Source organism: Rana temporaria, chromosome 3 (assembly GCF_905171775.1).
Source record: "Rana temporaria chromosome 3, aRanTem1.1, whole genome shotgun sequence".
Lineage (NCBI taxonomy): Eukaryota > Metazoa > Chordata > Amphibia > Anura > Ranidae > Rana > Rana temporaria.
Window position 1 is genome coordinate 346,195,723 of NC_053491.1, and position 26,762 is coordinate 346,222,484.

Consider the following 26,762-nt stretch of genomic DNA (forward strand, 5'->3'; position numbering starts at 1 on the left):
TGCCATTGCTGGGGACACCCTAAGATATTAAGCATAAGGAACCCATGCACTACAGAATCCTATTACTGCCACACTACTCTGCTATTACAGAAGAGCACTCATCCTCTGCAACGGATAAGTACCATTACTACGTTACATTTACTACTCTAGAATTACCCGGATCACATATAGCCTTTACTTAGTACTGTATTTGAATCTGCCTTTAATTTATACTACCGTGCAGCTTGGGATTACTTAATGTGCCTTCTTGTAACAGTTGTGGAATATCTTAAAGGGACATACACTCTTAAGCCATTTAAACTTCAATTGCCTCTCTCAAGGTAATGCTATCTGCATACAGTATTCTCATATGCTACGTGCTTGACATTTGTTGTTAAAATGATATGGCCTGCCGGCCTAATATACTGAACATGTTCGCCATACCTTTTCTAGGCTATGGGTTGAAGGTATGCTATACCTCCTCCCTTAGTAGCTTAATGCATTGCTATATGTGAGTGATATGATGTAGTGAACCCCCAAACTCTTATTCTCTGAATAGAGTGACGCCTGGGGTCCCGTACTGATAATCACTTACGCATAGAGTAGTGCATTGAGATCTTTTCCTTAATGTAGTTGTGCTTCACTCACGTTCATCGTAACCTTTTAAGGCTAGGGGTTGATGGTATGTTGAAATACCTCCACCCTTAGTAGCTCAACGCATTCCTATATGTGAGAGACATGAATTAGTGAACCCCAAACTCTTTCTCTGATTAGAGTGATGCCTGGGGCCCATTACTGAAAAATCACATTACATAGAATAGTGCATTGATATCTTTCCTTAACCGCAGTTGTGGTTCACTCTCGTTCACCGTAGTTTGTGACATATTCGTACGAATGTTCATCTGAAATTCTACCAGTGCATGGCCACCTTAAGAGACAGCAAGTAGCCTGCGGTAGGAGTTTTGGGGAATTTTTCTCTTGCATTACAAAAAGGTGTTCTCAGATCATCAAATTACTAACAAAAAGTACTGAGTTGGATTTGTGCACATCAGTAATGGCACCAAAATATATATACACACACACACCGGTATAAAGACTTTGTACTAACAGCGACTATGTTTCTAGCCTTATTTCTATAACAGTTGTGTAGGGTGCCTAAACATAAATGTGCAGTCCAGTATGCACCAGATTTAAGCCTGGTACACACCCAACGGGCTGAACGAAAAAAAATCTGAGGAGCTCGAGATGACCCGCTGTACAAATTATGCAACTTTTTTTTTTTTTAACCATAGATTTTTTATTGAGTTTTGCATTATACATTACAGTATACCTTACATTACATTACATTATACATTACAGGTTGCAGTTTGTACAAACATTAAGTACACAAAGTGTTAACACAAGACAGGTTTCTAAGGTAAAAACAAGGCGAATCATATGCAGGCTCCTCATAATGCAATATATAATGGTGTCGCAATGAGCTAAAACCTGTCACCCCCTTTGGGTTCATACTGTGAGCAGGCTTTAAAATGTACATTAGAAAGAGGTCGCCCCCTGACGTAGGGTTTTGGAGAACATTCACATCAATGCTACTTGTGTTTAGTGGTACTAGTTGATAAACACTCATAAACTCATGCATAAGGGGTAGATCTATGCACATTTTCTATTGGTTCTCGGCATATATATTTCTGCAGTCACCTCTTTTAAAGGGGTTGTAAAGGTACATTTTTTTTCCCTAAATAGCTTCCTTTACCTTAGTGCAGTCCTCCTTCACTTACCTCATCCTTCCATTTTGCTTTTAAATGTCCTTATTTCTTCTGAGAAATCCTCACTTCACTACACTTGTCTGTAACTCCACACAGTAATGCAAGGCTTTCTCCCTGGTGTGGAGTGTTGTGCTCGCCCCCTCCCTTGGACTACAGGAGAGTCAGGATGCCCACTAACACACAGCTCCTTTCTCTATCTGCAACGTAGAGAGCATTGCCAAAGCATGGAAGTCCTCATCATTAAAACTTTTTGGATCCTTCCCCCTCCGGTGTCATATTTGGCACCTTTCAGGGGGGAGGGGGTGCAGATACCTGTCTGAGACAGGTATTTGCACCACTTCCGGGTTCTGACTCCCGCGGGGGAATCGAGCCTTGTTACGTCACCCCCCGCTGTCTTCTGGGAAACACTGTTCCCAGAAGCAGGAACCAGTGACGGCGCGCCGCGATCCTCGCACATGCGCAGTAGGGAATCGGGCAGTGGCTTCACTTTCTGATTCCCTCACCAAGGATGGCGGCGGAAGCAGCCGAGGACCGAGCGATTGCTTAGCCTCGGCTGCTGACATCGTGGGTGCGCTGGACAGGTAAGTGTCCATTTTTTAAAAGTCAGCAGCTGCCGTATTTGTAGCTGCTGGCTTTAAAAAAAATCTGCGGAACCTCCGCTTTAATGTTTTCTGAAACTACGAATAGAATAAATCAAGCCATGATCCTCTCGAAAACAGATGTCATATCCAACAATAATATACCTACATAAATTTGAGAAAATATGGAATCCTTGGGTGACCCATTTTTTTCTCCTAATTTTGACACCTTGGTAACTATGTAACTTTGCTTTGAAAAACTGCCAAATAGATACTATATATATCCTGCTTATTGGGCAATCGCGCATCGGGTTCCCAGTAACGCGGGACACTCTCTACGTTGCAGATAGAGAAAAGACCTGTGTGTTAGGCCCTGTACACACGAGCAGACATGTCCGATGAAAACGGTCCGCGGACCGTTTTCATCGGACATGTCTGCTGGGAGCTTTTGGTCTGATGTGTGTACACACCATCAGACCAAAATCCCCACGGACAGAGAATGCGGTGACGTATAAGACACCGACGTTCTCTAACACGGGAGTTCAATGCTTCCACGCATGCGTCGAATCAATTCGACGCATTCGCGGGATTTCGGTCCGCTGGTTAGACGTACTAACCAGCGGACATGTCCGACGGACAGGTTTCCAGCGGACAAGTTTCTTAGCATGCTAAGAAACTTTTGTCCGCCGGAAACCTGTCCGCTAGGCCGGAAAACTGTCCGCTAGGCCCTACACACGGTCGGACATGTCAGCGGAAACTGGTCCGCGGACCAGTTTCAGCGGACATGTTCGGTCGTGTGTACAAGGCCTAAGTGGGCTTCCTGACTCTCCTGTTGTCCAAGGGAGGGGGCAAGCACGACACTCCACACCAGGGAGAAAAGCCTCACATTACTGTGTGGAGTTACAGACAGAAGAACAGGAAGTGAGCATTTCTCAGAAGAAATAAGGACATTTAAAAGCAAAATGGAAGGATGAGGTAAGTGAAGGAGGACTGCACTAGGGTAAAGGAAGCTATTTAGGAAAAACATTTTTTACCTTTACAATCCCTTTAAGTCTTCAATTGCTTGTTAAATACAAGTAATACTAAGATTTGATATGTAAATTCAACTAATGCTATCATCTAATGTAATCAATATTTTGTTAATTGTACCAATGTTTATATTTACAAAATCAATAAACAAATTTGACAGTAATGTATGACCAGCTTTACTCATGCACAGAGCACTGAATTGTGAAGGAGGAAGAACTAAGTGACATGCTATTTTAATGGCAAATCCTTAAAAAAAAAAAGAAAAAACAATCAGTTACAAATAACCTTCTGGGAAACCGGATTATGAAGCGATAACAAGGGTGTGAGACTTCAATTGGGCTTTTAGTTGGTTGCCTCAAATTTGACTGGAGATTATCTGCAAAGGGCAGCTCCGTCCAACACAAATATTTCTACAATGGGCAAACTGAATCATAAGCTGGCTTAATGTATCAATTGTGCCCTTTGTCAGAGTTCAGATATGTTTGAGATGAACTCTTGTCATCAATGATCGAACTGGGCTCATGATCATCACACTAATCAAACAGTAAAAAGTAATCCAACACGTTCATGTTATTGCTTTCTTAACTGAATGGAAAGATAAAACTGTAACAGATATAAAAATTGGCATGGAAATAATTTTCCAGTCTTCTGGCACAGGGGGTCCCCGGGTTACGAACAAGATAGGGACTGTAGGTTTGTTCTTAAGTCAAATTTGTTTGTAAGTCGGGACAGTACCTTTTTTAAGTGCTCCACATAGGCAGATGACATGAGCTCATGCTGGGACACAGGGATAGAATGTACTGTACATTCTATCCCTGTGTTCGCCTATGTGGAGCTCTCATTCAATCGTGTGTGGTACGAGTACAGTACTGTACAGGTAACAACAAAACCTGGGGAATGCCCAGGGAAAAACCAAGCCTACTTACCGACCATCTCGCAAAACAGTACTGTACAGGGTATATACTGTAGTAGCGGCGGGCACAGAACAGTACAGTATGTAATCTCACCAGGGGGTGGTTGTGTTGAATGTCGTTTCGGCGGGGTTGACAGGATTTTGGCGGCGAGTGATTTGTCGGGTGAATGGCTGGTTTTAGCACTTACATCATCCCAATACCATGCTTGGAATGCATTTCTATTATTACATTGTAATAATAGCCCCCCTTCCCTTAGTACAGCCCCCCTTCCCTCAGTATAGACCCCCCTCTACTAACTATAGACCCCCTCCCTCAGTACAGACCCCTCTCCACTAAATATAGACCCCCTCCCTCAGTACGGACCCCCCTCTCCACTAAGTATAGGCCCCCCTCCACTAACTATAGACCCCCTCCCTCAGTACGGACCCCCCTCTCCACTAAGTATAGGCCCCCTCCCTCAGTACGGACCCCCTCCACTAATTATAGACCCCCTCCCTCACTACGGACTCCCCTCTCCACTAACTATAGACCCCTTCCCTCAGTACGGACCCCCTCACCACTACCTATAGACCCTCTCCCTCAGTACACACTTCCCCCCCTCAGTATAGACCCCCCCACTAAATACAGACCCCTTCTCCATCAGTATAGACCCCCCTGGCTAAGTATAGACCCCCTCCCTCAGTAGAGCCCCTTCAGTACTGACTCCCCTCCCTCATTATAGACCCCCCACTAAGTACAGACCCCACCAGAGTACTGACCCCCCCCCCAGTATAGACCCCCCAATGTCCCCCTCCTCTGTCCATCTACATACATATATTATAAACTGAACAGACCTCAGATCAGCACCAGGAATGCACAGCGGTGTCCCTATGATTCTGCCGCCCATCTCCTTTGTACAAGTAAATAGCCGAGGAGGGGGAGGCGGCTTCAGTCTGCTCTGCGGTATGAGGCTGAGGCAGGGAGACGAGACATCCAGGAGCAGACCCGGTGGAGTTGTGTCTTTGGGGCTTCCCCTGCTGACAGCCTCGTCCGGCATGGTGGTGAGCAGCGCTGAGGAGAAAAGTTAACAAACTCCTCCTCCGCTTTGCATGCTGGTCAGAGTCGTGGCTGTGAGGTCACTGGTTGATAGACACCAGGCGGCTCTAGCAACCAGTGGCCAGTCTCAGGTGAAGCTGGAGGCAGAACGAGCACCAGCGCTATGGCGGGATTTGCTCGCTCTATCAATTCCATTCTGGGACACTGTATTGTCCCGGAATGAAGGTGCCCGGGACCTGGGACAGACCTGCTAATTACGGGAATGTCCCGAGCAATCCGGAACATGTGGGCACCCTAATGTTCATAACTCGGGGACCCCCTGTAGTCATGTGAGGGGTTAGCTTAAACAGAGAAAGGCTGAGTATGTGAACAAATTTAGTCACGTTATATAAAAGTCACACTTTGTTCTTTTGACTTCTACATGTCATCTACAGAAAAACTGGGCTTGTAAGGCAAAGCAAAGTGTCGCTAAGTGCAATAACTGATTAAAATAATCTCAAAGCTAAATGTAAAACCAATAAAAATCATTGATGTGATGGCTACAATCAACCAAATTCAGGCTGATAGTTGATAATTTCTACACTCTCCACATGGTCCTTGTCCTCTGCATTGCTTTATTAAATAAGCAGGAAAATGCCATCTGTGTTCATGGTTGTGACTTTCTATTTATGGCAAATGAGAAAAAGAGCGAGCTAAAGAAAAATTGATTTTGACACATCCAATTTCTTGGTCTCCTTGGTTTAAGACAACACTGATACGATAATTGCCGCTAGTAAACGTAGCTGGCAGATGTAAATCTGGGACGTGGAAGCTGGTTACAGGGAGATAATAGGAACCCTGGAAAAAAAAGCACACAAACACAACATTGGGTTAGTCAATCAAAATTGGGCACAGTTATATACCATTAAATTGGGTCCTATTTTCCATGGGACACATCACGGTGTGGCTGCAGAATTTTGGGACCTGTTTATACTTTTCTGTCCATTTTGCCTGCCTTCTTTTTTAAAGTGACCCTGGTGACTTTTAACGAATAGCATAAGTAACAAAAGAAGCATGAAAATTACTTTCATTACTGTACCTTTAGCCCTGGTTCATGTTGCAGCGATTTGTAATACGATTTGATATGCCAAATCGGCGGCTATTGCCGGCAATGACAAAAAGTCATTTTTGTACTACTTTTAGCGACTTCGGGGTGCGATCTCAATAGATATCTGTGCAGAAACCCGCACAGATGTCTCTGAAATCACCCCTGAAGTCGGACTGACATGCGGGTATGAAATTGTACAAGTTCAGCTGAACTCGCACAATTTCATTCTCGCTGTCGGTGTGAAACTAGGCTTAGGCACAGTTCACACTTTGCCAGGCAACTTTCTGCCAATTTGCTAGCAACTTGATGCAACTTTGAAGCAACTTTCAGAGAATGTCTTGGTAATATTATTGTAATGTCAGATCCAAATCACATCAATATAGATGTGGATCTGACTTGAAGGCATTATAGTCTTTGGGCACAAGTCGCACAAGAAGCTTTTCTAAAGTTGGAGTGCTAACAAAGACAGCTCTTATTAACTGACGTTAGATTTCACATGTCACACGACTTGGGGTCTCAAAAATCGGATTCCGGCAGCAGTGTGAACTGAGCCTTATGGCAGCCCATGCACTGAACCAGAGTTGGATGAGTCAGATGGGGAAGCAAGTATCTGACTCATCCAACTATTGGAATGCTTGTAGTTACTGGGATGCAGAGATGTGACAGTTATTATTATTATTTAGGTACTTACATAGCGCTGTCAATTTACGCAGCACTTTACATATACATTGTACATTCACATCGGTCCCTACCCTCAAGGAACTTACAATCAAAGGTCCCCAACTCACATTCATATACTAGGGCCAATTTTAGACACAAGCCAATTAACCTATCAGCATGTCTTTGGAATGTGCGAGGAAACCAGAGGAAACCCACGCAGGCACAAGCAGAACATGCAAACTCCAGGCAGGTAGTGTCGTGGTTGGGATTCGAACCAGCGACACTTTTTACTGCTAGGCGAGTGCGCTACCCACTACACCACAGTGCTGAGCTCTAGCTTCCGAATGGAGAATAAAACAACAATCAGACATGTAAATTTTTCTGCTTATCTTTGGAATGCAGAAAAAAACAACAAACAATCAGACATCATGTCCATTTCTCTCCTCATCTTCCAAACGGAGAAAAAAACAATATTCAGATCTCATGTCCATTTCTCTCCTCATCCTCTGAATGGAGAAAATATAACAAATCAGACATCATGTCCATTACCTGACAGACTCCATGGCAGCCTACGTTTGGGTTAACCCCGTCTTCTCGCTAATGCTATAGGACTCTATACCCATAAAAGTCAGCTCACCTCTGAGTACTGTGTTCCTTTTTTGGTCTGAATATTGATCTGAATATTGGTTTTTTTTCTCCGTTTGGAAGATGAGGAGAGAAATGGACATGATGTCTGATTGTTGTTTGTTGTTTTTTCTCCATTCGAAAGATGAGGAGAGAAATGGAACTACAATGTTCACGTCCGTTCAGATATTCCAGGATGGATGGCACACTTCTTATGCGATGCAGCTTGGAGCCCAGCCACGGGTGGGTGTGGAGCTTGTAGCAACCATGTACCCTTGGATGGGTAGTTGCTGCAGTGTGCCCAAAGATCAGGAAGCATCCTCGGCTGGCAAAGTCTCCGACCATCTTCGTCTTTTCCATTGCAGTCGCCTCTGTTTTTATGTGTATATTTGCTTTTGTTTCCCCTGTTTCTCCCCTTGTGCCCCTTGCTGCTCCCTAATGGCGGCTGGAATGCTTCTGTGTCCCAGCTCGCTGCGGTGTTCCAGGTCGCAGGTGCCGCTGCCGTTTGCGCATGCACTAGAACCTCTCCCAGATGGAGGCTTGGTTCACGTGTGCTTGATAAGGCGGGTCCCTCGGCGGCCTCCCCACCGCGCAGGTGCAACGTGTGGGAAGGTGGTGACATCACAGGTGGGGGATTTAAAAGCTGCTGCTTGCCTGTGTCATTTGGGCAGAGGCAACTTCTGGCAAAGGGATTCACCAGTCTGCATGTCAGTGCTCTTTGGGTTTCTAGGCTCTCTGACATATTAAAAAAAAATAGTTGTAAGGTGTATTGGTTAAGGACGAAATGTCTCCCAACGCCATGACAGCTGCTCTGATCGCAGAGCCTCCTGGGATGTGGCACACGAGTCTCAGAGGGCAAGTCATTGTGTGACGTGACCGTTGTTATGCCCGTGCGATTGGGGAAAAAGAGACAGAGGATCAATGCACCGAGTCTCTAGTGAAACGGGCGGTGCAACATTCTTTGAAGGATACTTCCCACGCACGAAGCCAGTCCAATACCACTCTGTCTGGCTCTCCGGCTGATGAGCCCCCGTGAGATTCCAGGCCCTTCCCAGCCCTGCGCTATCCTCACCCATTTCCTCGTAGGGAGAGTTGGGAAGTGATGAGGAGAGCAAGGAATTCAACTTCTCCCTAGTGACTCCGCTTATTAAAGCAGTCAAGGTGGCCCTTATGTGGGAAGATCCATCTACTCCCCCAGCTAAGCAGAAAAAGTTTTTCAAACACCTGGGGAAAGAGCGCCCAAGCTTTCCACTCTTGGCTGAACTAAAGGGCATCTTTGTTGAGGAATGGAGTAAAGTGGACAGGAAGACCTCCATGCCAAATAAAACTTCCATGTTGTATCCCTTCAAAGCGGATGAAGTAAAGTACCTGGAGAACATTCCTCTGGTAGACACGGCTGTAATGCGTCTGGCCAAACACATTACACTCCCTTTGGATGATGCAGTTTCCTTCAAGGACGGCCTCAATAGAAGGATAGATCAGGACCTCAAGAGGATATACGGCTTGCTGGTACGGCTTGTAAACCCGCCCTGGCAGCCATGTCTAAGGCTATGGAAGCATGGACGGAGAATGTAGATTTCTTCCTTAAGGGTGTTTCGGAAGAGCTGGCCAGGAATTCGGCAGCAGCAAAGCTAAAACTAGCGGTGGCCTTCCTGGGGAGGCATCTGTCGATTTCATCCACCTGCTGGCTTGAATTATGCTGTCCTCAGTTATGGCTAAGCGGGCCCTACGGCTGTGCCCTTGGCTCGCCGACCCGTCATCTAAACAAACCTGGTGCAAGATTCCTTTCGAGGGGTAGTCACTGTTTGGCAACAAATTGGATGACGAACATAGCTAAGGCCACGGGTGGAAAATCAAGCTTCCTTCCCCAGGACAGGCGTCTGCTTGGACGGAAGAAGCCCCTGTACAGAAGACGCAGCCCAGAGCGTTCAAGAGAAGCATGCTCCTATAAACCTGGCCGGGGTGTCCTTTCACAAGCCAGTGAAGAGCCAGGCGTCCAGTGGCCGTAAACCGGCTAAATCTTTTTGAGATCACGCCCCCCAGGCGGGTCAGGTGGGAGCCCGTTTGCTCCTCTTCCAGCACGTCTGGGTGGCCTCGATCTCGGACTTCTGGGTCGTCAGGACGGGGGGGGGTTCCGTTAGGTCATGCATGGTCCTTCTCCAGCGTGCCTCCCCCCAGATTTGTCTCCACTCTACTCCCGCATGCGGAAGAACAAAGGCAGGCTCTATTGTCCTACGTGGACTTGTTGAAATCCCAGGAAGCAGTGGCTTGTGTCCCAAAGGATGAACAGTTCCAAGTGTAGCGCTACCCCCGAAGGAGCCGCTGATTGATTTGGGACTGGCCTACCAAATTAACCTGGCAGTGTCTAGGGGTGTAACTGTGAGAATAGCTGCAGTAAGTGGAGAACCAGACATCCAATAAAGAGTTTTCAATGCTTTATTGTCCAGGCCAAACACGGCCAACATCAACACAAATTAGGAAGGTCAAGGTTGATGAAGGAGGAAAGAGAACCATGCGGTATCAGGCCTGGATATAGGACGGAGCAAGCAACACTGCTCTGTATAGAACCAAATTTGCTGCGCATCGCCACTCTGCTTGGAGTGGGTAAAGTGCCCCCGGACAGACTCCTATGATAGGCCTGGCAGCCGGAGCGTCACTTTGGATAATACTGGGAGGAACAGGCCTCTCTCTCAGACCTGACTCTAGGGCCCCAATTTCAATAGAGGACTTGGGTGAATAAGGAAAAGAGAATCCTCCCAGTAGACTTTTCTATAAAGGGTCCCCGGATGATAGCAAGCATACCTGTCAGTGGTCCGGACTCCCGATCCCAGACTGGGATTCTGTCAACAGGCCTTGGAACCCAGTGAAACGCTGGGTTCCCTTCTCTCATCAGGACGAGGTTCGATGCAGAGTTCAGGTTTGGCCAGGTGGGCCGCGCCGGCGGGGTCCATGGATGCGCGTACCCTAAAGGTGGGTACCGCACCTGGAACGGGGACCCCGCAAAGACTTTCTAACACATGACCCCTGTCCCAGATATACCCTCCCCCAGCATGCCTCGCGAGGGAAAACTCCTCCAATTGGCTGCTGGGGAAGAATCGCTCCGCCAGAACCCCTCTGGCGCCAACTGCCAGCCAGAGGTGGCATTGCACCTCCTGACCACAGACTGACCCAGTGGACTTTCTGGAACGACAGAAGTCCCAAATTTAAGCAAACACTGAATGAGAGCAAGGTAACTCTCTCATTCCCCACTAACTTTAGGCGTAGTGCCCATGCTGAAAGCAAGGGGGCGCTACACAAGGGGTATATTCCCCCCTTTTCTTAGTTCAAAAGAAAAGCGGCACCTGGCGCCCAGTAATAGACTTGACTTATCTGAACAAATTTATAAGGCACGCATAGTTCAAAATGGAGACTCTATCAACCATTCAACAAGCCATACAACCAGGCGCCTGGATGATTTCGATAGACTTAAAGGACGCATATTTCCACGTGCTAGTGGCAAAGGAGTTTCTCAAATACCTCCAGTTCCACGTCAGGCAGGAGCATCTGCAATTCATCTGCTTGCCCTTCGGGTCCACGACTTCTCAATTTTTTTTCAAAAGTCCTCTTGGCTGTAGTGCCCCTCATTAGGCTGAACGGGGTATGTCTTTATCATTATTTAGATAATCTCCTAGTTCTGTCTCAGGACAGGGAACAACTGCTGATGCACAGAGAACAGGTAATCTCGACCCTATCCAGTTTCGGATGGCTCTTAAACTTAGAAAAGATTAAAGTTAGTGCAAATGAATCTCATATTAATAATAATGATAACGTGCATCACAACAGTGTATGGTTAATAATATAAAGTCCATTCAGGTAAAATATATACTAACCTAAAACCAAGTCCATGTGAGAAAGTGCTATAATTGGTGCATCCACAGAAAAAATTTCTGATCATCCAGGGAGCAACTCTCATGGATGAGCAAAATACACAAAATAACAACAACATCAATGCAGTGTGAGGGGAGGGGGGGTAGCCTTTCACTTTCCTGTGCGTCCAATAAGGGCACACAGGCACCACCTCCCCCCCCCCATCCATTTGTCCGATCCCTCTCAGGACAGCAGTGCATGGATTCCATTGCGGGGGGGGGGGAGTGTTTTTTTGAAGCACAATTAGAGCCAGAGGCTCTAATAGGCTGAGCTTGGGTCAGGTCACAGAGAGTGCGCTCCGATCCCACCCAGGTGTGTTACAACAGCGAATTAATTCGCTGTTGTAAAACTGATCCGCCTCCCGGTCAATCAGGAAGCTGGTTTTGACACCGGTCACCCGATTGGCTGAAAGGACAGGCAATCCTATTGGACGCCTAGAAGGAGAGGAGGGGAGGAGCTGGAAGCCACCATGCGAACAGACTGACCGGCAAACAGCGGGGAGAGGGTGGGGGGTTGTTTGCCCTCCCCCCCCCAAAAAAACACCAGCTGCCATTGTTGGGCTGTATTAAAAAAAAAAAAAACATTACTTGCGGTTCATGCTAAAAAAAATTGATAGGTTAGGAATTATTGGGACTTCTGGAGGCGCTACATAGAGACTAGATTCACGTAGGACTTACGCCGACATATCTCGAGATGCGCCGCGTAAGTCAAAATGTGCGCCGTCGTATCTGTGCGCCATACCCACAGAACTAGATACGCCTAAAAATAGGCTTCTTCCGACCGACGTAACTTTCCAAAGCCGCCGCATGTGGGCGCATATTTACGCTGGACGCATCTGGCGCTCCCATTGATTTCCTATTCAAATATGCAAATGAGGGAGATACGGCGATTCACGAACGTACATGCACCCGACGCTGGCTACGCGCGGTGCGCGTAAGTTGTACGTCCGGCCTAAAGTTATCCCTCATAAAGCAGGTGTAACTCAGCAAAATACATGCACACGTCAGCTGTAGAGCAGCTGCAGCAGCACCGTTACGGATGAGCTGAACAACCCCAGTTGCAGGACAACACATCCGTATGCCAACATGCCAGGGGCAGCCATGGTCATAGCACTACTACTGTGTCCACCGGCACGTAGGAGGGCACGGGAGAGGATATACCGAACACGCATTAACGTCTTTGTCATGGGGGATTCAGAGGTGTTTCGCATCTTCAGATTCAGCCCTGCTGCCATCCTGGAATTAGCCACAGCCCTGCATGATGACATTACCAGCAAGACACAATGCTCACATGCAGTGCAGCCACTGGTCAAGGTACTGGCAACACTCCATCTCCTTGCCAGTGGATCTTTTCAGCGTACAAGTGGAGTAGTGGCTGGGATGTCACAATCCACCATGAGCAGATGCGTGCACCAGGTTGTCCCCGCAATCCTCAGACGCATGTCCCACCACATCATCAAACCCACCCAGGAGCATCTGCGGCAGAAGGCAATGCGTGATTTCTACAGAATTGCCGGATTCCCACGCACAGTGGTGGCCATTGATTGCACACATGTGGCACTACGGCCCCCCCATGCCACAGAGCACATATACCGCAATCGGAAGCAGTGGCATTCCATCAACGTACAAGTGATAGCTGATGCCCAATGCCTCATATGGCATGTCCGTGTCAAACACCCAGGGGCCAGCCACGACAGCTACATATACCGTCTGTTGCGGTACCTCTCTTCCCGAGCTCCAAAGTACACGAACCGCCGCTAACCGCCGAAGTGCAATAGGTTCCAACCGGCAACTCTCTCCATACACCGTCCTTAGTGGCCAGTAACCCAATCCCCTCCAATAACGAGACCAAGCTCCATCATGGGGGTAAAACACGAACTCATTTACTGTGGGCTACCCGCCCGTATTTATGCAGGTCTCCCACCTGGTGGACACTCCCCTAGGGGACCAGATGGGAGACTGAAATAACAGACATTTAAAATCTATAACTTTATAACTGCCGAACATTTTATATTCATATAACGTATCCCCAGATAGCCTGGAACTGAGGGCATATTATTGGGGAATAACGCCCAGATCCCATCCGCATAGTCCGATCGCCTCGTGGTCGACATACGAATGGGCGACTTCATGTAAAACGGCAAAGCAGACGAACACAATATGTTCAGTATACGGATGGGTCCGTCACATGGCTCCCTCCTTGTGGAACACTCCGGCAGACCCGGCTTGACCCTTTGGCGGGTCAACTTGGGGACGACCGGACGGCAAACGTCTGTTTGCCGAGATAATCCATCCGCATTCCCATTCTGCTTACCGGGTCGGTAGCTGATGGTGAAATTGTAAGGCTGTAGTGCCAGACTCCACCTCAGCAGTCTGCCATTGTCTCCTGAGACCCGGTTAAGCCAAACTAGGGGGTTGTGGTCCGTAATGAGGGAAAATTCTTGTCCGTATAAATAAGGACTCAATTTCTTTAGTGCCCAGACCAGGGCTAAACACTCCTTCTCCACTGCCGCATAACTCACTTCCCTGGGTAGAAGTTTTCTGCTGAGATACGCGACAGGGTGCTCCCCTCCATCTTCCCCGACCTGGCTTAGCACAGCCCCCAGTCCATACATGGAAGCATCTGTATGGACGAGAAAACGTTTGTTAGGCACTGGGGCAGCCAGGACAGGGGCATTCACTAGAGCTTGCTTCAGGGCCCGAAACGCGGCTTCACAAGCTGGCGACCACAGGACCTGCTTAGGTAAGTTTTTCTTAGTCAGGTCCATCAAGGGCTTGGCCACCGTACTGTAGTCGGGGACAAAACGTCGGTAATACCCTGCCGTCCCCAGGAAGGCTAGCACTTGGGTCTTGGTGATAGGTGTGGGCCAGTTAGCTACCGCCTCGACCTTAGCTGGCTCTGGTCGCTGGGTCCCACATCCTACCCTGTGACCCAAGTACTGCACTTCTGCCATGCCTAAATGGCACTTATCTGGCTTCAAGGTCAGGCCGGCGGCCCGAATCTTGTCCAGCACCACCCCCACGTGGACTAAATGGTCTTCCCAAGTCTCGCTGTAGACCGCAATGTCATCCAGGTACGCACACGCGAAGTCCTGGAAGCCATCGAGGAGTCTATCCACCATACGCTGAAAGGTAGCCGGAGCATTCTTCATTCCAAATGGCATAACCTTAAACTGGTATAGGCCAAATGGGGTGACGAAGGCCGACTTAGGGATAGCATCCTCGGCCAGGGGGATCTGCCAATAACCCTTGCACAGGTCAATGGTGGTCAGGTAGCGCCCCCTGGCAATGCGGTCTAATAATTCGTCTACCCGGGGCATCGGGTACGCGTCAGTGGTGGTCCGTTCGTTGAGCCGCCTGTAATCTACGCAGAACCGGGTGGTCCCATCTTTCTTAGGCACCAGGACTACAGGCGAGGCCCAAGGGCTGTCTGACGGCTCGATAACCCCCAGCCGAGTCATCTCCTGTATCTCCGTCCGCATTTCCTCTCGGACTGCTTCAGGGATACGGTATGGGGGTTGTCGTAGGGGGTTCTGTCCGGGCGTCTCGACTTTGTGCATAGCTAGTGTGGTGTACCCGGGTTCTTGGGAGAACGTCGCCTGCTTCTCCCACAGAAGCTGTCTTGCCTGTACCTTCTTTGCTGGGTTTAACCGGTCTCCTAGCTGCACAAGGCTCGTAAGGTCCGTCTGGGGATTCCTCTCTAACAAGTCAGGTAAAGGTAAGTTCTCGCGGTCATCCGTAGCTGGGGCACAGACTGCCGCAACATCTTCTGGTCGCTCCTGATACTCCTTTAACATGTTCACATGAAAGGATCGCTGGATCCCTTCATCTGAACAGCTGGCTATAAGGTAGGTAGTATCACATATCTGCGCTAATACTTTATACGGGCCCTGCCAAGATGCTTGCATCTTGTTTGCCTTCACAGGTTTGAGCACTAGAACCTTCTGCCCAACCTGGAAGACCCGCTGTCGGGCGCCCCGATCGTACCACCGCTTCTGTCTCCCCTGGGCCGCCTGGAGATTTTCCCTTACCATCAGGGATAGTTTCTCCATGCGGTCCCAGAGTTCCAGGACATATGGTACTATGGGGGTCCCTTCTTGCTCTGTCTCCCCCTCCCAGTGTCCTCTAATGAGATCTAGGGGTCCTCGGACCCTTCTCCCATAGAGTAACTCAAAGGGGGAGAACCCAGTAGATTCCTGGGGCACCTCTCTGTATGCAAATAGCAGATGAGGCAGGAATCGCTCCCAGGCTCTGCAAGTGTCAGTAAAGGTCCTCAGCATCTGTTTGAGGGTACCATTAAATCGCTCGCAGAGGCCGTTGGTCTGTGGGTGATACGGTGAGCTAAGCAGCGGTTTAATGCCGCACACCTTCCACAGTTGCTGGGTGAGCACAGCGGTAAACTGAGTTCCCTGATCAGAGAGAATCTCCTGAGGGAACCCGACCCTAGTGAATTTCTTAACCAGGGCATCAGCTACTGTCTCTGCCTCGATATTAGACAGCGCTACTGCCTCTGGGTAACGTGTGGCATAGTCCACCACGGTAAGAATGTACTTCTTACCGGAGGGGCTAGCCCTGGCCAGTGGACCTACAAGGTCAACGGCTATGCGGGAAAAGGGCTCCCCAATGATAGGCATCGACTGAAGCCTAGCTTTTGGGTGATCTCCCCGCTTTCCTACTCGTTGACAGGTGTCGCACGTGCTACAATACATCCGCACGTCTCGGTTCAAATTGGGCCAGAAAAAGTTTTGTGTGATCCTATGAGCTGTGCGGTGGGAGCCTAGATGGCCCGCTAACGGCACATCGTGCCCAATCCGTAAAATCTCCTGCCGGTACTTGGCAGGTACCACTAGCTGTCGCTTGTGCGGAGGGGTGCTCGGTTTTTGGGACGGTCTCGGGATCCTGTACAGCCTATCCCCCACCCACTCGTAGTGCTCCCCATCTACTCCTTCCTCCCCTGAGTCGGCCCTGGCCCTGTACTTCGCTAACGTCGGGTCTTCCCTAGTCTCCCTTCCGTACATCTCTGGGGTATCCCAGCCTAAAGGGGCCGGATCTAACATACTCGTCGGGGTAGAGGGTCTTACCTGGGTCGCAGCAGCAGGTGGGCCGGCTTCGGTGGCACGGGTCTGGGCCCGGGTCGTGACAGTGTCTACTGCAGCGGGGCCCATGGGAGTATAGGCTGAAAGGAGGGGGGCCGAGTCATTGCCAAGGAGGACATCGGCGGGTAAGTCTTTCATAACCCCCACGTTCACTTGTCTAGCGCCCACTCCCCAATCCAAATGTACCCGGGCAACGGGTAGTCGGAACACGGCACCTCCGGCTACTCGTACTGCGACCGTGTCCCCGGTATGTTGGTTCTCGGATACTAGGTGCTTCTGGAGTAAAGTCATGGTCACACCGGTATCCCGTAGGCCACTGACCTCCTTCCCGTTGACCTTGACACACTGTCTGTGGTGCTGCCTGTTATCTCGGTGGGCCGCCTGAACGGGGTCGGCCTCATGCAGAATACCCCAGCATTCCTCTTCCTCCACACAGTGAGTTGCGGGGAGAGGTGGTCGTGGATTGGCCCCTGGGTGTCTCTTCCAGGACTGACTTTGGTTGGCATTGTTCATCGGGCACTCCGGTCGCTTGTGTCCCAGCTGATTGCATAGGTAGCACCGACTGGGTTGGGAGTATTCCTGAGAGTTAAACCGGGGTGAGCGGGGATACTGGGTCGACGGAGGGGGTGCTGAGGGCCGATTCATAGGGGGTTGGTAAATAGTAGCTGCTGGCTTGTATTCCACCCTGGCGGGAGCCTTGGTGGCTGAATTGTCCAATTTTCGGGCATCCATATACTCATCCGCCAGGCGAGCTGCTTCATGGAGAGTGGAGGGTTTACGGTCCCTTACCCACTCTCTGACCCCTGTTGGTAAGATCATCAGTGCATGTTGCGTGCTGCACAACTACGCCATGAGGAAGGGCCTGGAGATTGACATATGTGATGACCTGACCCCCCAACCACACAGTCTCCCCCTGTTCGAGCCTCACCCGTCTGCTGAGGGAACAGCAGTCAGGAGTTGCCTCGTGGAACGCATCTTTGCACGTTAAACACACACATTCAGCATGGCACACGGACAATGCACACATGCACACCACTGTGGTCCCTAGCTCACACACACCACATCCACCACTGTGGTCCCCACATTCACACACCAGTCACACTGTAGCCTGCACTCCTCACCGTGTGCAGTAACTAAAAAAAAAATGGGTTCATGCCATTGGCCGACATGGCATGCCCTTATAGGAGGACGGCACATCCTTCTGTGCACGTCACCAAAAAAAAAAAAAAACAACTCAGATTCTGAGCAAATAAAAAAAAAAAGCTCTTACTCTGAGCATAAACAAACAAAGAGCACTCATCTGCTCTGTCGTGGGCCAAGGCTGGTGCCACGGGTGCCACGGCTCCGGTCCCTTAGTTGTCTGGAGGGAGCCTGGGGTGGGGGGGGAGGAGCATCATCCCCTGCTCTGTCACTCCTGGCAGGTGGTGGCTGCCTGCCCTCCATTGCAACGGCGAGGCAGGTGAGCACCGCGTTGGTTTGAGCCTGCATCCTCAGCTGGCAGGTGATGTTGTGGTGCTGGTGGCGCCTGGTCTGCCTCCCCTCTGCCGCGATGGCAGCAGTGTTGGCATTTACCGCCACTGACAACCTTCTCACCTCCGCCGTGAGGACTGCTGTTGTGGCCTGCTGCTCCCCCATGCAGGTCACCATCGCAACACTCACATCCTGCAGGCTGTCAGAGATGGAGCTGCTCTAATCAGCCTGCTGGGTGAGGGACTGCTGCACAGCCGCTGTGCATGCAACCTGGGACTGGGCCGAGGAGGCCAGGCTGTTGGCGACACGGTGCAGGTCACCCACTATAGCACCGATATGGCGGGTCTGCCGGGCCTGCTCCCTCTGCAGCCCTTCTTGGAGGGCTCTGGGTACACCCCTGGTCTTCCTTAAAGCCTTCCTGGGGGGTGGAGGGGCTGGTGCCCGTCCAGACGGGGAAGACCGGGAGGGGGTTCCTCTAGATGGGGTTCCCCTGGAGGGGGTAGCTCTGATGGGCAGGGAGGTGTCTGAGGATCCAGGGATGGTGGAAGCCTCCTCATAATACACACAGTCCTCCTGGTGGAGATCCACTGGCTCCTCCACAACAACCTCTAGCGGAGAGGTGTGGGCACTCCCCTCCACCAATATGACTGGTCTTTCCAGGGGGTCAGACTGAGCCACAGGATGTTCCGGGGATGGCATGGGTCGAACACCGGCCGACGACGGCCCAGCTCCCTCCAGCACATCTGTGGATGACACAAAACATTCACATGTTGGTGGACCCACACACTTGTCACATATTCCCTTTCACCCCCTCACATGCTACACACTGGATGGAGGATAAAATACACTTAACTGTCCTCAAGTCCAGATCAGTGGAGTCATACCCCTCAACGCCCTTCACCTGCTTCTGCGAAAGACACCTGGCGATGACCTCCTCCTCATCGGTCAACCGCAAAGATGAGGCTGGTCCTCCTCCCGTGCCCCTGGTGTGCTTCTTCATAAGGGCCAACTTGTCCCGGATCCGACGTCTCATGTCATTGATCTTCTTCTGTATGTCATCAGATGTCCGGGTCTCATTGCCAATGGCATTCACATCGAGGGTGATCTTCGCCAGGATCTCCTTCGTCTGTACCTTGCTGGTCTTGGCACTGTGGGCACCATGCAGGTATGTATCATATTTGCTTATTGCCAACAACAAGATACCCCTCTCCTCACTATTGAAGTTTCTCTTCCTCTTATCCTTGCCCACTTTAACAGCTGCCATCTCTCTACAAAAGTACCTTGCTTCATGGGGGGGGGGGGGACAAGAAAACGGATGTACTTTTGCGCCGGACGGGAGTATGGCTGGGCGTATTTATGCACTCGGCGTAAGCCAGGAAGTTGCGCCGGTGTAGTTGTGAGCATGCGCACAGGGGAGCGGTCATACGTCCGCGTCATTGCGCATGCTCCGTTCATGATACGCCGGAAGTACATCACTGCTCCACGTTCGGACCATCATTTGCATGGGGACACACCCACTTCCTCCTACGACGGCTTACGCCATCGAAATCTAAGCCACGCAGACGCAGCGTGGGGAGCACTGGTTTCCTGAATTCCATGCTTGCCTCTCTGTGCAACGTCGGAGTAGTGTATATTCGATAGGCTACACCCGCCTAACAATGCGCCGAGGTACGTGAATCTAGCTCTATATCTTATTAAAAAAAAAAAAGATTTTAATAAGATATAATGTATATGTTGAATACATCTATGTGACAGAAGTCCTGGTAATTCTTATCCTATTCAAGAAAGTTACTTTCTCTTTCAGTACATCGTCCCTGCAAGGTGCAGAGCAGGTGCATAGCACAGCATTGTATAGAAGGCAGTGAAGGTTGGGACTCACATGTGGAGAATATGCAGGCTGCCATCCATCCTCTGAAATTTTCACTCTGCCCCAGAAAGCAGTGGACGGAGCTGCACTGTGATGATCTCTTCCTGTCACCTGTAATGGAGCTGTGAAAGCCCCAACTCTGACAGAGAAAGGAGGACTCGAGGAGGGAGACAGTCTTCCATTTTCAAGCTTTTTGTAGCAACACAAATCGTAGGTTGGTGGGTTCTATTAACCTCAAGCTCTTGTAAAGACTACAGCCACCAGCTGTGTAGTAAGCAGGCAGGAGTTATCCGATGCTGCCTCTGTATGTCCTGGCTACTGCTTCTCTGATAGCAGGCTTCGGAGTGATATTCAGCTGTCAGGGAGGCTGTAACTAGAACTACAGAGACAGTATCGGAAATACGGCTGCCTGACTGCTTACTCCACAGCCAGTGTCTGCAGTTCCCCAGGAATTTGGCATCCAACTGAAAAGTAGTCCCGCTGGCACCACTATAAGTAACAGGGGTGCGGAAATGGAGTTATCACAAACACATTCTGACACTGGGGTGTGGCTGTGCATTAGGGTGTGCCCAGGCACACCCTGCACACCCCACGTGCACGCCTATGCTTCTGGTAGAGAAAATTCTAGTGATTCGGGAGAGGATTTCTCGGGCTCTGGATGCCCCACGTCTCAAAGCATCACAATGCCTAAGGATTATTGGCACGATGGTCTCCACGACCCCCCATGGTCAAGTGGGCTCTGTGGAGGTTACGCCCTTTTCAGTCAGGATTCCTCCGGCAGTGGAAGTCAGGGGACAAGGGTCAACTTATCCACATATCGACAACGATGAGGAACAGCCTTTTCTGATGGCTCCAGCACAAGAACCTGCAAAACTGCCGCTCCATTGCCCCCATCTCTTGGGTCACAGTCACGACCGACACCAGTGGTTCCAGCTGGGGGGCCCTCTGCAGTCTGAACCTGGCCCAGGGCAAGTGGGACGCTCGCCTCCGCAAACCCAGGCTCGAATGTCCTGGAGCTTTGGGCGGCTTGGTGTGCCCTCCAATCCTTCTCTCGGCTTCTGAAAGGGGAATACAGTAGGTGAACCCGATTTTGTGTCAATCTCGCTCTCTTTCTCAGCGAGATTGAGCACCTACGAGCCCCATCGCGGGAGCCAGCGCCGAGCTGGCTTGCCGCGATGGAGACAGAGCCGTCATAGAAGCGACGGGAGATCCGACTTGGATTCCCGCCAATTCTACACGTGTGCGGCGTTTGTTATGAATCCTGAAGGGGAAGTCCCCGCCGGATTTTAAATAAAAATCCGGCATGGGTCCCCCCTCAGGAGCATACCGGGCCCTTAGGTCTGTTATGGGTTGTAAGGAGAGCCCCCCTACGCCGGAAAAAACGGCGTAGGGGGTCCCCCTACAATCCATACCAGACCCGTATCCAAAGCACGCTACCCGGCCAGCCAGGAAGGGAGTGGGGACGAGCGAGCGCCCCCCCCCCCCTCCTGAGCCGTACCAGGCTGTATGCCCTCAACATGGGGGGGTTGGGTGCTCTGGGGCAGGGGGGCGCACTGCGGCCCCCCCCACCTCAGAGCACCCTGTCCCCATGTTGATGAGGACAGGGCCCCTTCCCGACAACCCTGGCCGTTGGTTGTCGGGGTATGCGGGCGGGAGGCTTATCGGAATCTGGGAGCCCCCTTTAATAAGGGGGCCCCCAGATACCGGCCCCCCACCCTAAGTGAATGAGTATGGGGTACATCGTACCCCTACCCATTCACCTGCAAGAAAAGTGGTAAAAACACAAATAAACCACACAGTGTATTAAAATATTTTATTTTTCTGCTCCGGAGGCCGCCCCCTGTCTTCTTTATTAGCTCTTTTACCAGGGGGGGCTTCTTCTTTGACGTCTTCGGGTGGGTGGGGGCCGCCGTCTGGTTCTCTTCCACCGCCGGGGGGGGGGGTGGCTTTTAAAAAAGCCCCCACCCCCCCGGCGGGTTTCCTCCGGCGTCTTCGGCGGGGCTCTTCTTCTTCCGCTATCCCGACGGGTCTTCTCCGCTATCCGGGGGGTCTCGCCGCTCTCCGCTGTTGACTCGTCGCACCCCGGTCCCTTCTTCCGTGCTGTACGTCTTCTCCTTCCGTGCTGTGATGAGTTCTTCTTCCGTGCTGTGACGTCATGTTCTTCACTTCTCTCCTTCTCCCGATGTTGACTCGCCGGTCCTCCTCGCTGAAATGACGGATGCGCGCCTTGCATCGGACCTATATAGGCCTCACAGTCCCATCATGCTCTGTACCTACCCATGTGATACCTACCACGTGGTAGGTATCACATGGGTAGGTACAGAGCATGATGGGACTGTGAGGCCTATATAGGTCCGATGCAAGGCGCGCATCCGTCATTTCAGCGAGGAGGACCGGCGTGTCAACATCGGGAGAAGGAGAGAAGTGAAGAACATGACGTCACAGCACGGAAGAAGAACTCATCACAGCACGGAAGGAGAAGACGTACAGCACGGAAGAAGACACCGGACAGCGAGACGAAGAACCGGGGTGCGCCGAGTCAACAACGGAGAGCGGCGAAGACAGAAGGAGAACCCCGGAGAGTTGAGAAGACCCGTCGGGATAGCGGAAGAAGAAGAGCCCCGCCGAAGACGCCGGAGGAAACCCGCCGGGGGGGTGGAAGAGAACCAGACGGCGGCCCCCACCCACCCGAAGACGTCAAAGAAGAAGCCCCCCCTGGTAAAAGAGCTAATAAAGAAGACAGGGGGCGGCCTCCGGAGCAGAAAAATAAAATATTTTAATACACTGTGTGGTTTATTTGTGTTTTTACCACTTTTCTTGCAGGTGAATGGGTAGGGGTACGATGTACCCCATACTCATTCACTTAGGGTGGGGGGGCCGGTATCTGGGGGCCCCCTTATTAAAGGGGGCTCCCAGATTCCGATAAGCCTCCCGCCCGCATACCCCGACAACCAACGGCCAGGGTTGTCGGGAAGGGGCCCTGTCCTCATCAACATGGGGACAGGGTGCTCTGAGGTGGGGGGGGCCGCAGTGCGCCCCCCTGCCCCAGAGCACCCAACCCCCCCATGTTGAGGGCATGCAGCCTGGTACGGCTCAGGAGGGGGGGGCGCTCGCTCGTCCCCACTCCCTTCCTGGCTGGCCGGGTAGCGTGCTTTGGATACGGGTCTGGTATGGATTGTAGGGGGACCCCCTACGCCGTTTTTTTCGGCGTAGGGGGGCTCTCCTTACAACCCATAACAGACCTAAGGGCCCGGTATGCTCCTGAGGGGGGGACCCATGCCAGATTTTTATTTAAAATCCGGCGGGGACTTCCCCCTCAGGATTCATAACAAACGCCGCACACGTGTAGAATTGGCGGGAATCCAAGTCGGATCTCCCGTCGCTTCTATGACGCGCTTGCTGGGATGTGCTGTCACTATTCCAGTGAGTGTGAGATGTCGGCGAGATCTCGGCACCCTGTCGCCGAGTATCAGCGCGACGCTGTCGTGCTAAAAGCACAATATCACAAACACCTACTGTAAGTGTTGTTAAGGATGGACAACACTACAGCAGTCTCCTACGTGAGGAGTCAAGGGGGAACACAGAGTTCCACACTTCTTCAAGAAGTCAAACCTATCATGACGTGAGCCCAGAAAAACCTGGCCAGTATATAGTCAGTTTTCATTTCCGGAGTCCAGAACTCCCAAGCAGATTTCCTCTCACACACTCAATTAGACAACAACGAGTGGTCCCTCCACGTGCAGTCATTCAAATGGATTCTGTCCCTGGGAGTCAATCCCGAAGTGGATCTATTTGCTTTCCCCTGCAATTTCAAAGTAGAGAAGTTCTACACTCGGGGGCCGGTGCAGCCAGGCATTCTGGACGGATGCCCTGACGGATCGATGGAGGTTCAAGAGGGCGTATGCCTTTCCCCCGATCCCGATTATCCTCAAGTTCCTGCGGAGACTCCAAGTGGAAACAGTCGAAGTAGCGGTGATGGCACCCTACTGGCCGAACAGGCCTTGGTTTTCCCTCTTGATCCAGCTGAGCTAACGGGATCCAGTACCTCTTACCCTCAGACCAGACCTTCTCTCTCAAGGTTCCACCCTGATGAGCTCAAGAAGGTCAAGTACAAATAAGGTTTATGGGAGAATTTGGGCCAAATTCGTCGAGTTCTCTTTTGCTTCGGGCAGGTCCTTCAGAAATCCAAGAGTTCGAGATGTTCTCAGTTTCCTTCAAACTGGACTAGACCTACCCTAATGCCGCGTACACACGGTCGTTTTTCAGCATGAAAAAAAACGACATTTTTCAGCATGTCCAAAAAATGAAGTTTTTCCAACTTCATCATTAAAAACGATGTTGCCCACACACCATCGTTTTAAAAAAAAATTATGAACAAAGCACGGTGACGTACAACACGTACAACGCCACTCTGAAGGGTAAGTTCTATTCGCCTTTGGGCTGCTTTTAGCCGATTCCTTGTTAGTAAAAGACGAATCAGGCTTTTTTGTCTGTTACAGCGTGATGAATGTGCTTACTCCATTATGAATGGTGGTTTTACCTGAACGAGCGCTCCCGTCTCATAGCTCGCTTCTGGGCATGCGTGGGTTTAAAACATCGTTTTAGCCCACACACGATAATTTTTTACAACCCGAAAAACAACATTTTAAAAAACTACATTAAAAAATGCAGCATGTTCGAATTTTTTTTTGGTCGTTTTTCAGAAGCCGGAAAATTATGTGAAGTCCACACACAATGATTTTAAATGACGTTTTTAAAAACGTCGTTTTTTTTCATGCCGAAAAACGACCGTGTGTACACGGCATTATCTTTCAGCTCTTTTAAGCCGCGTACACACGATCAGTCCATCCTATGAGAGCGGTCTGATGGACCGTTGTCATCGGTTAACCGATGAAGCTGACTGATGGTCTGTCGCACCCTCACACCATCGGTTAAAAAACCGATCGTGTCAGAATGTGGTGACATAAAAATGAAGTTCAATGCTTCCAAGCATGCGTCGACTTGATTCTGAGCGTGCGTGGATTTTTAACCGATGGTTCGTGCCTACTAACGATCTGTTTTGACCTATCGGTTAGGAATCCATCGGTTAAATTTAAAGCAAGTTGGCTTTTTTTAACCGATGGCGCCCACAAACGATCGGTTTTGACTGATGAAAACGGTCCATCAGACCATTTTCATCGGTTTAACCGATCGTGTGTACGAGGCCTTAGAGTTCAAGTTTCCGCCTTGTCAGCTATTTCCGAGATCATATGGGCAGTCCATCCCTTAGTTCGGCAATTTTTCCGGGGGGGTAAAAAGAATTAAGCCCCAACGGAAACCAAGATTTACCAAGTGGGATCTTCCCCTCGTTCTTGACTCGCTGACTGGACTCTGTACCACGGGGCCCTCCCCATCTTCCATTAAAGACTTTTCAGCAAAAGTAACCTTCTTAGTTGCCATCACCTCGGCTAAGAGGGTTTGCGAGATTGGGTCACTGGGTCATGAAGAACCTTTTCTGATTTTTTTCCTGGATCAGGTAGTCCTTATACATATGCTGGGTTCAAACCCGAAAGTGACTTCAGTATTCCACTAGAATCAGGAAATCGTTCTACCTACCTTCAGGACTCCGGAGTCCAATGAAACTCATCCCTTGGATATGGGCAAAATTATGAAAGAATATCTACAGATTACTTCTCCCTTCAGACGTTCTGACCATCTGTTCATACTGCATTCAGACAGCAATAAAGGGAAAAAGGCTTCAACCAGGACAATTGCATCCTCGATTGTGCAAAACATCCAACAAGCATATAGGGCTAAGGGCTTGGCTCCTCTACAGGTGGTGGCGGCACACTCCACCAGAGGAATGGCAGCGTCCTGGACAGTGGCCCGCATGTGGCTCCAGACATCATTTGTAAAATGGCCCCTGGGCCTCTATCAATACATTTATGTCCCATTAATGCATAGAGCCTGCATCACTGTCTTCTGTACATTTTGATTTGAGAATCCTGTCGGTTGACGGGACAAAGTAAAACTATTTTCTGTTCAGCATACCCTCCTGTGTGGTCTGGCTAGTTATTTCCCACATGTAGGCTGCCATGGAGTCTGTCAGGAAAATGGAAAATGTATTATCAAATACTTAAAGTAATTTTCCTTTCCTGATGGACTCCATGGCAGACTGAGTTCCCACCCTAAAAGAAAATAAAGTGTCCAAGAGTCGGCTAGTTACGGAACACAGTACTGAGAGGTGAGCTGACTTTTATGGGAAAGGGGTCCTATAGCATTGGAGAGGAGGCGGGGTTAACCCACACGTAGGCTGCCATGGAGTCCATCAGGAAAGGAAAATTACGGTAAGTATAACCAAGGATAATAAATTTTCTGTTTTCTCTCCTCATCTTCCAAATGGAGAAAAAAACAATAAAGAATCAGACATGTCCATTTCTCTCCTCGTCTTCCAAACGGAGAAAAAACAATAATCAGACCTCATGTCCATTTCTCTCCTCATCCTCTGAATGGAGAAAATATAACAATCAGACATCATGTCCATTTCTCTCCTCAACAAGCATGAGCATGAGGGGTAAATGCGCCTTTGGTATATGAGTGACCTCTACATACATGCAACAAGCTGGGGAGACTTTTACTGCAATCAATACACGATCATTCATATGCTTCTGCACCTTACCCTGGAAGTACATTCACCTACTAGAGCTCCTCAGCCATTTAGACAGTGGTCACGTTACACCATGATGTTTCCATACATACTCCAACATACTTTA

General features: G+C 50.0%; 1 protein-coding gene across 1 annotated transcript in view; it reads right to left on the bottom strand.

The window, feature by feature from the left end:
* Positions 1-5,315: 5,315 nt before the first annotated feature.
* Positions 5,316-26,762, bottom strand: part of LOC120932616 (ganglioside GM2 activator-like) — an 86,162-nt gene continuing 64,715 nt past the window's right edge. Inside the window, exon 4 of the mRNA XM_040345130.1 lies at positions 5,316-6,138. Within this exon, the coding sequence (XP_040201064.1) occupies positions 5,968-6,138 (171 nt within the window). The 3' untranslated portion in view covers positions 5,316-5,967. The remainder of the gene's footprint in view (positions 6,139-26,762) is intronic.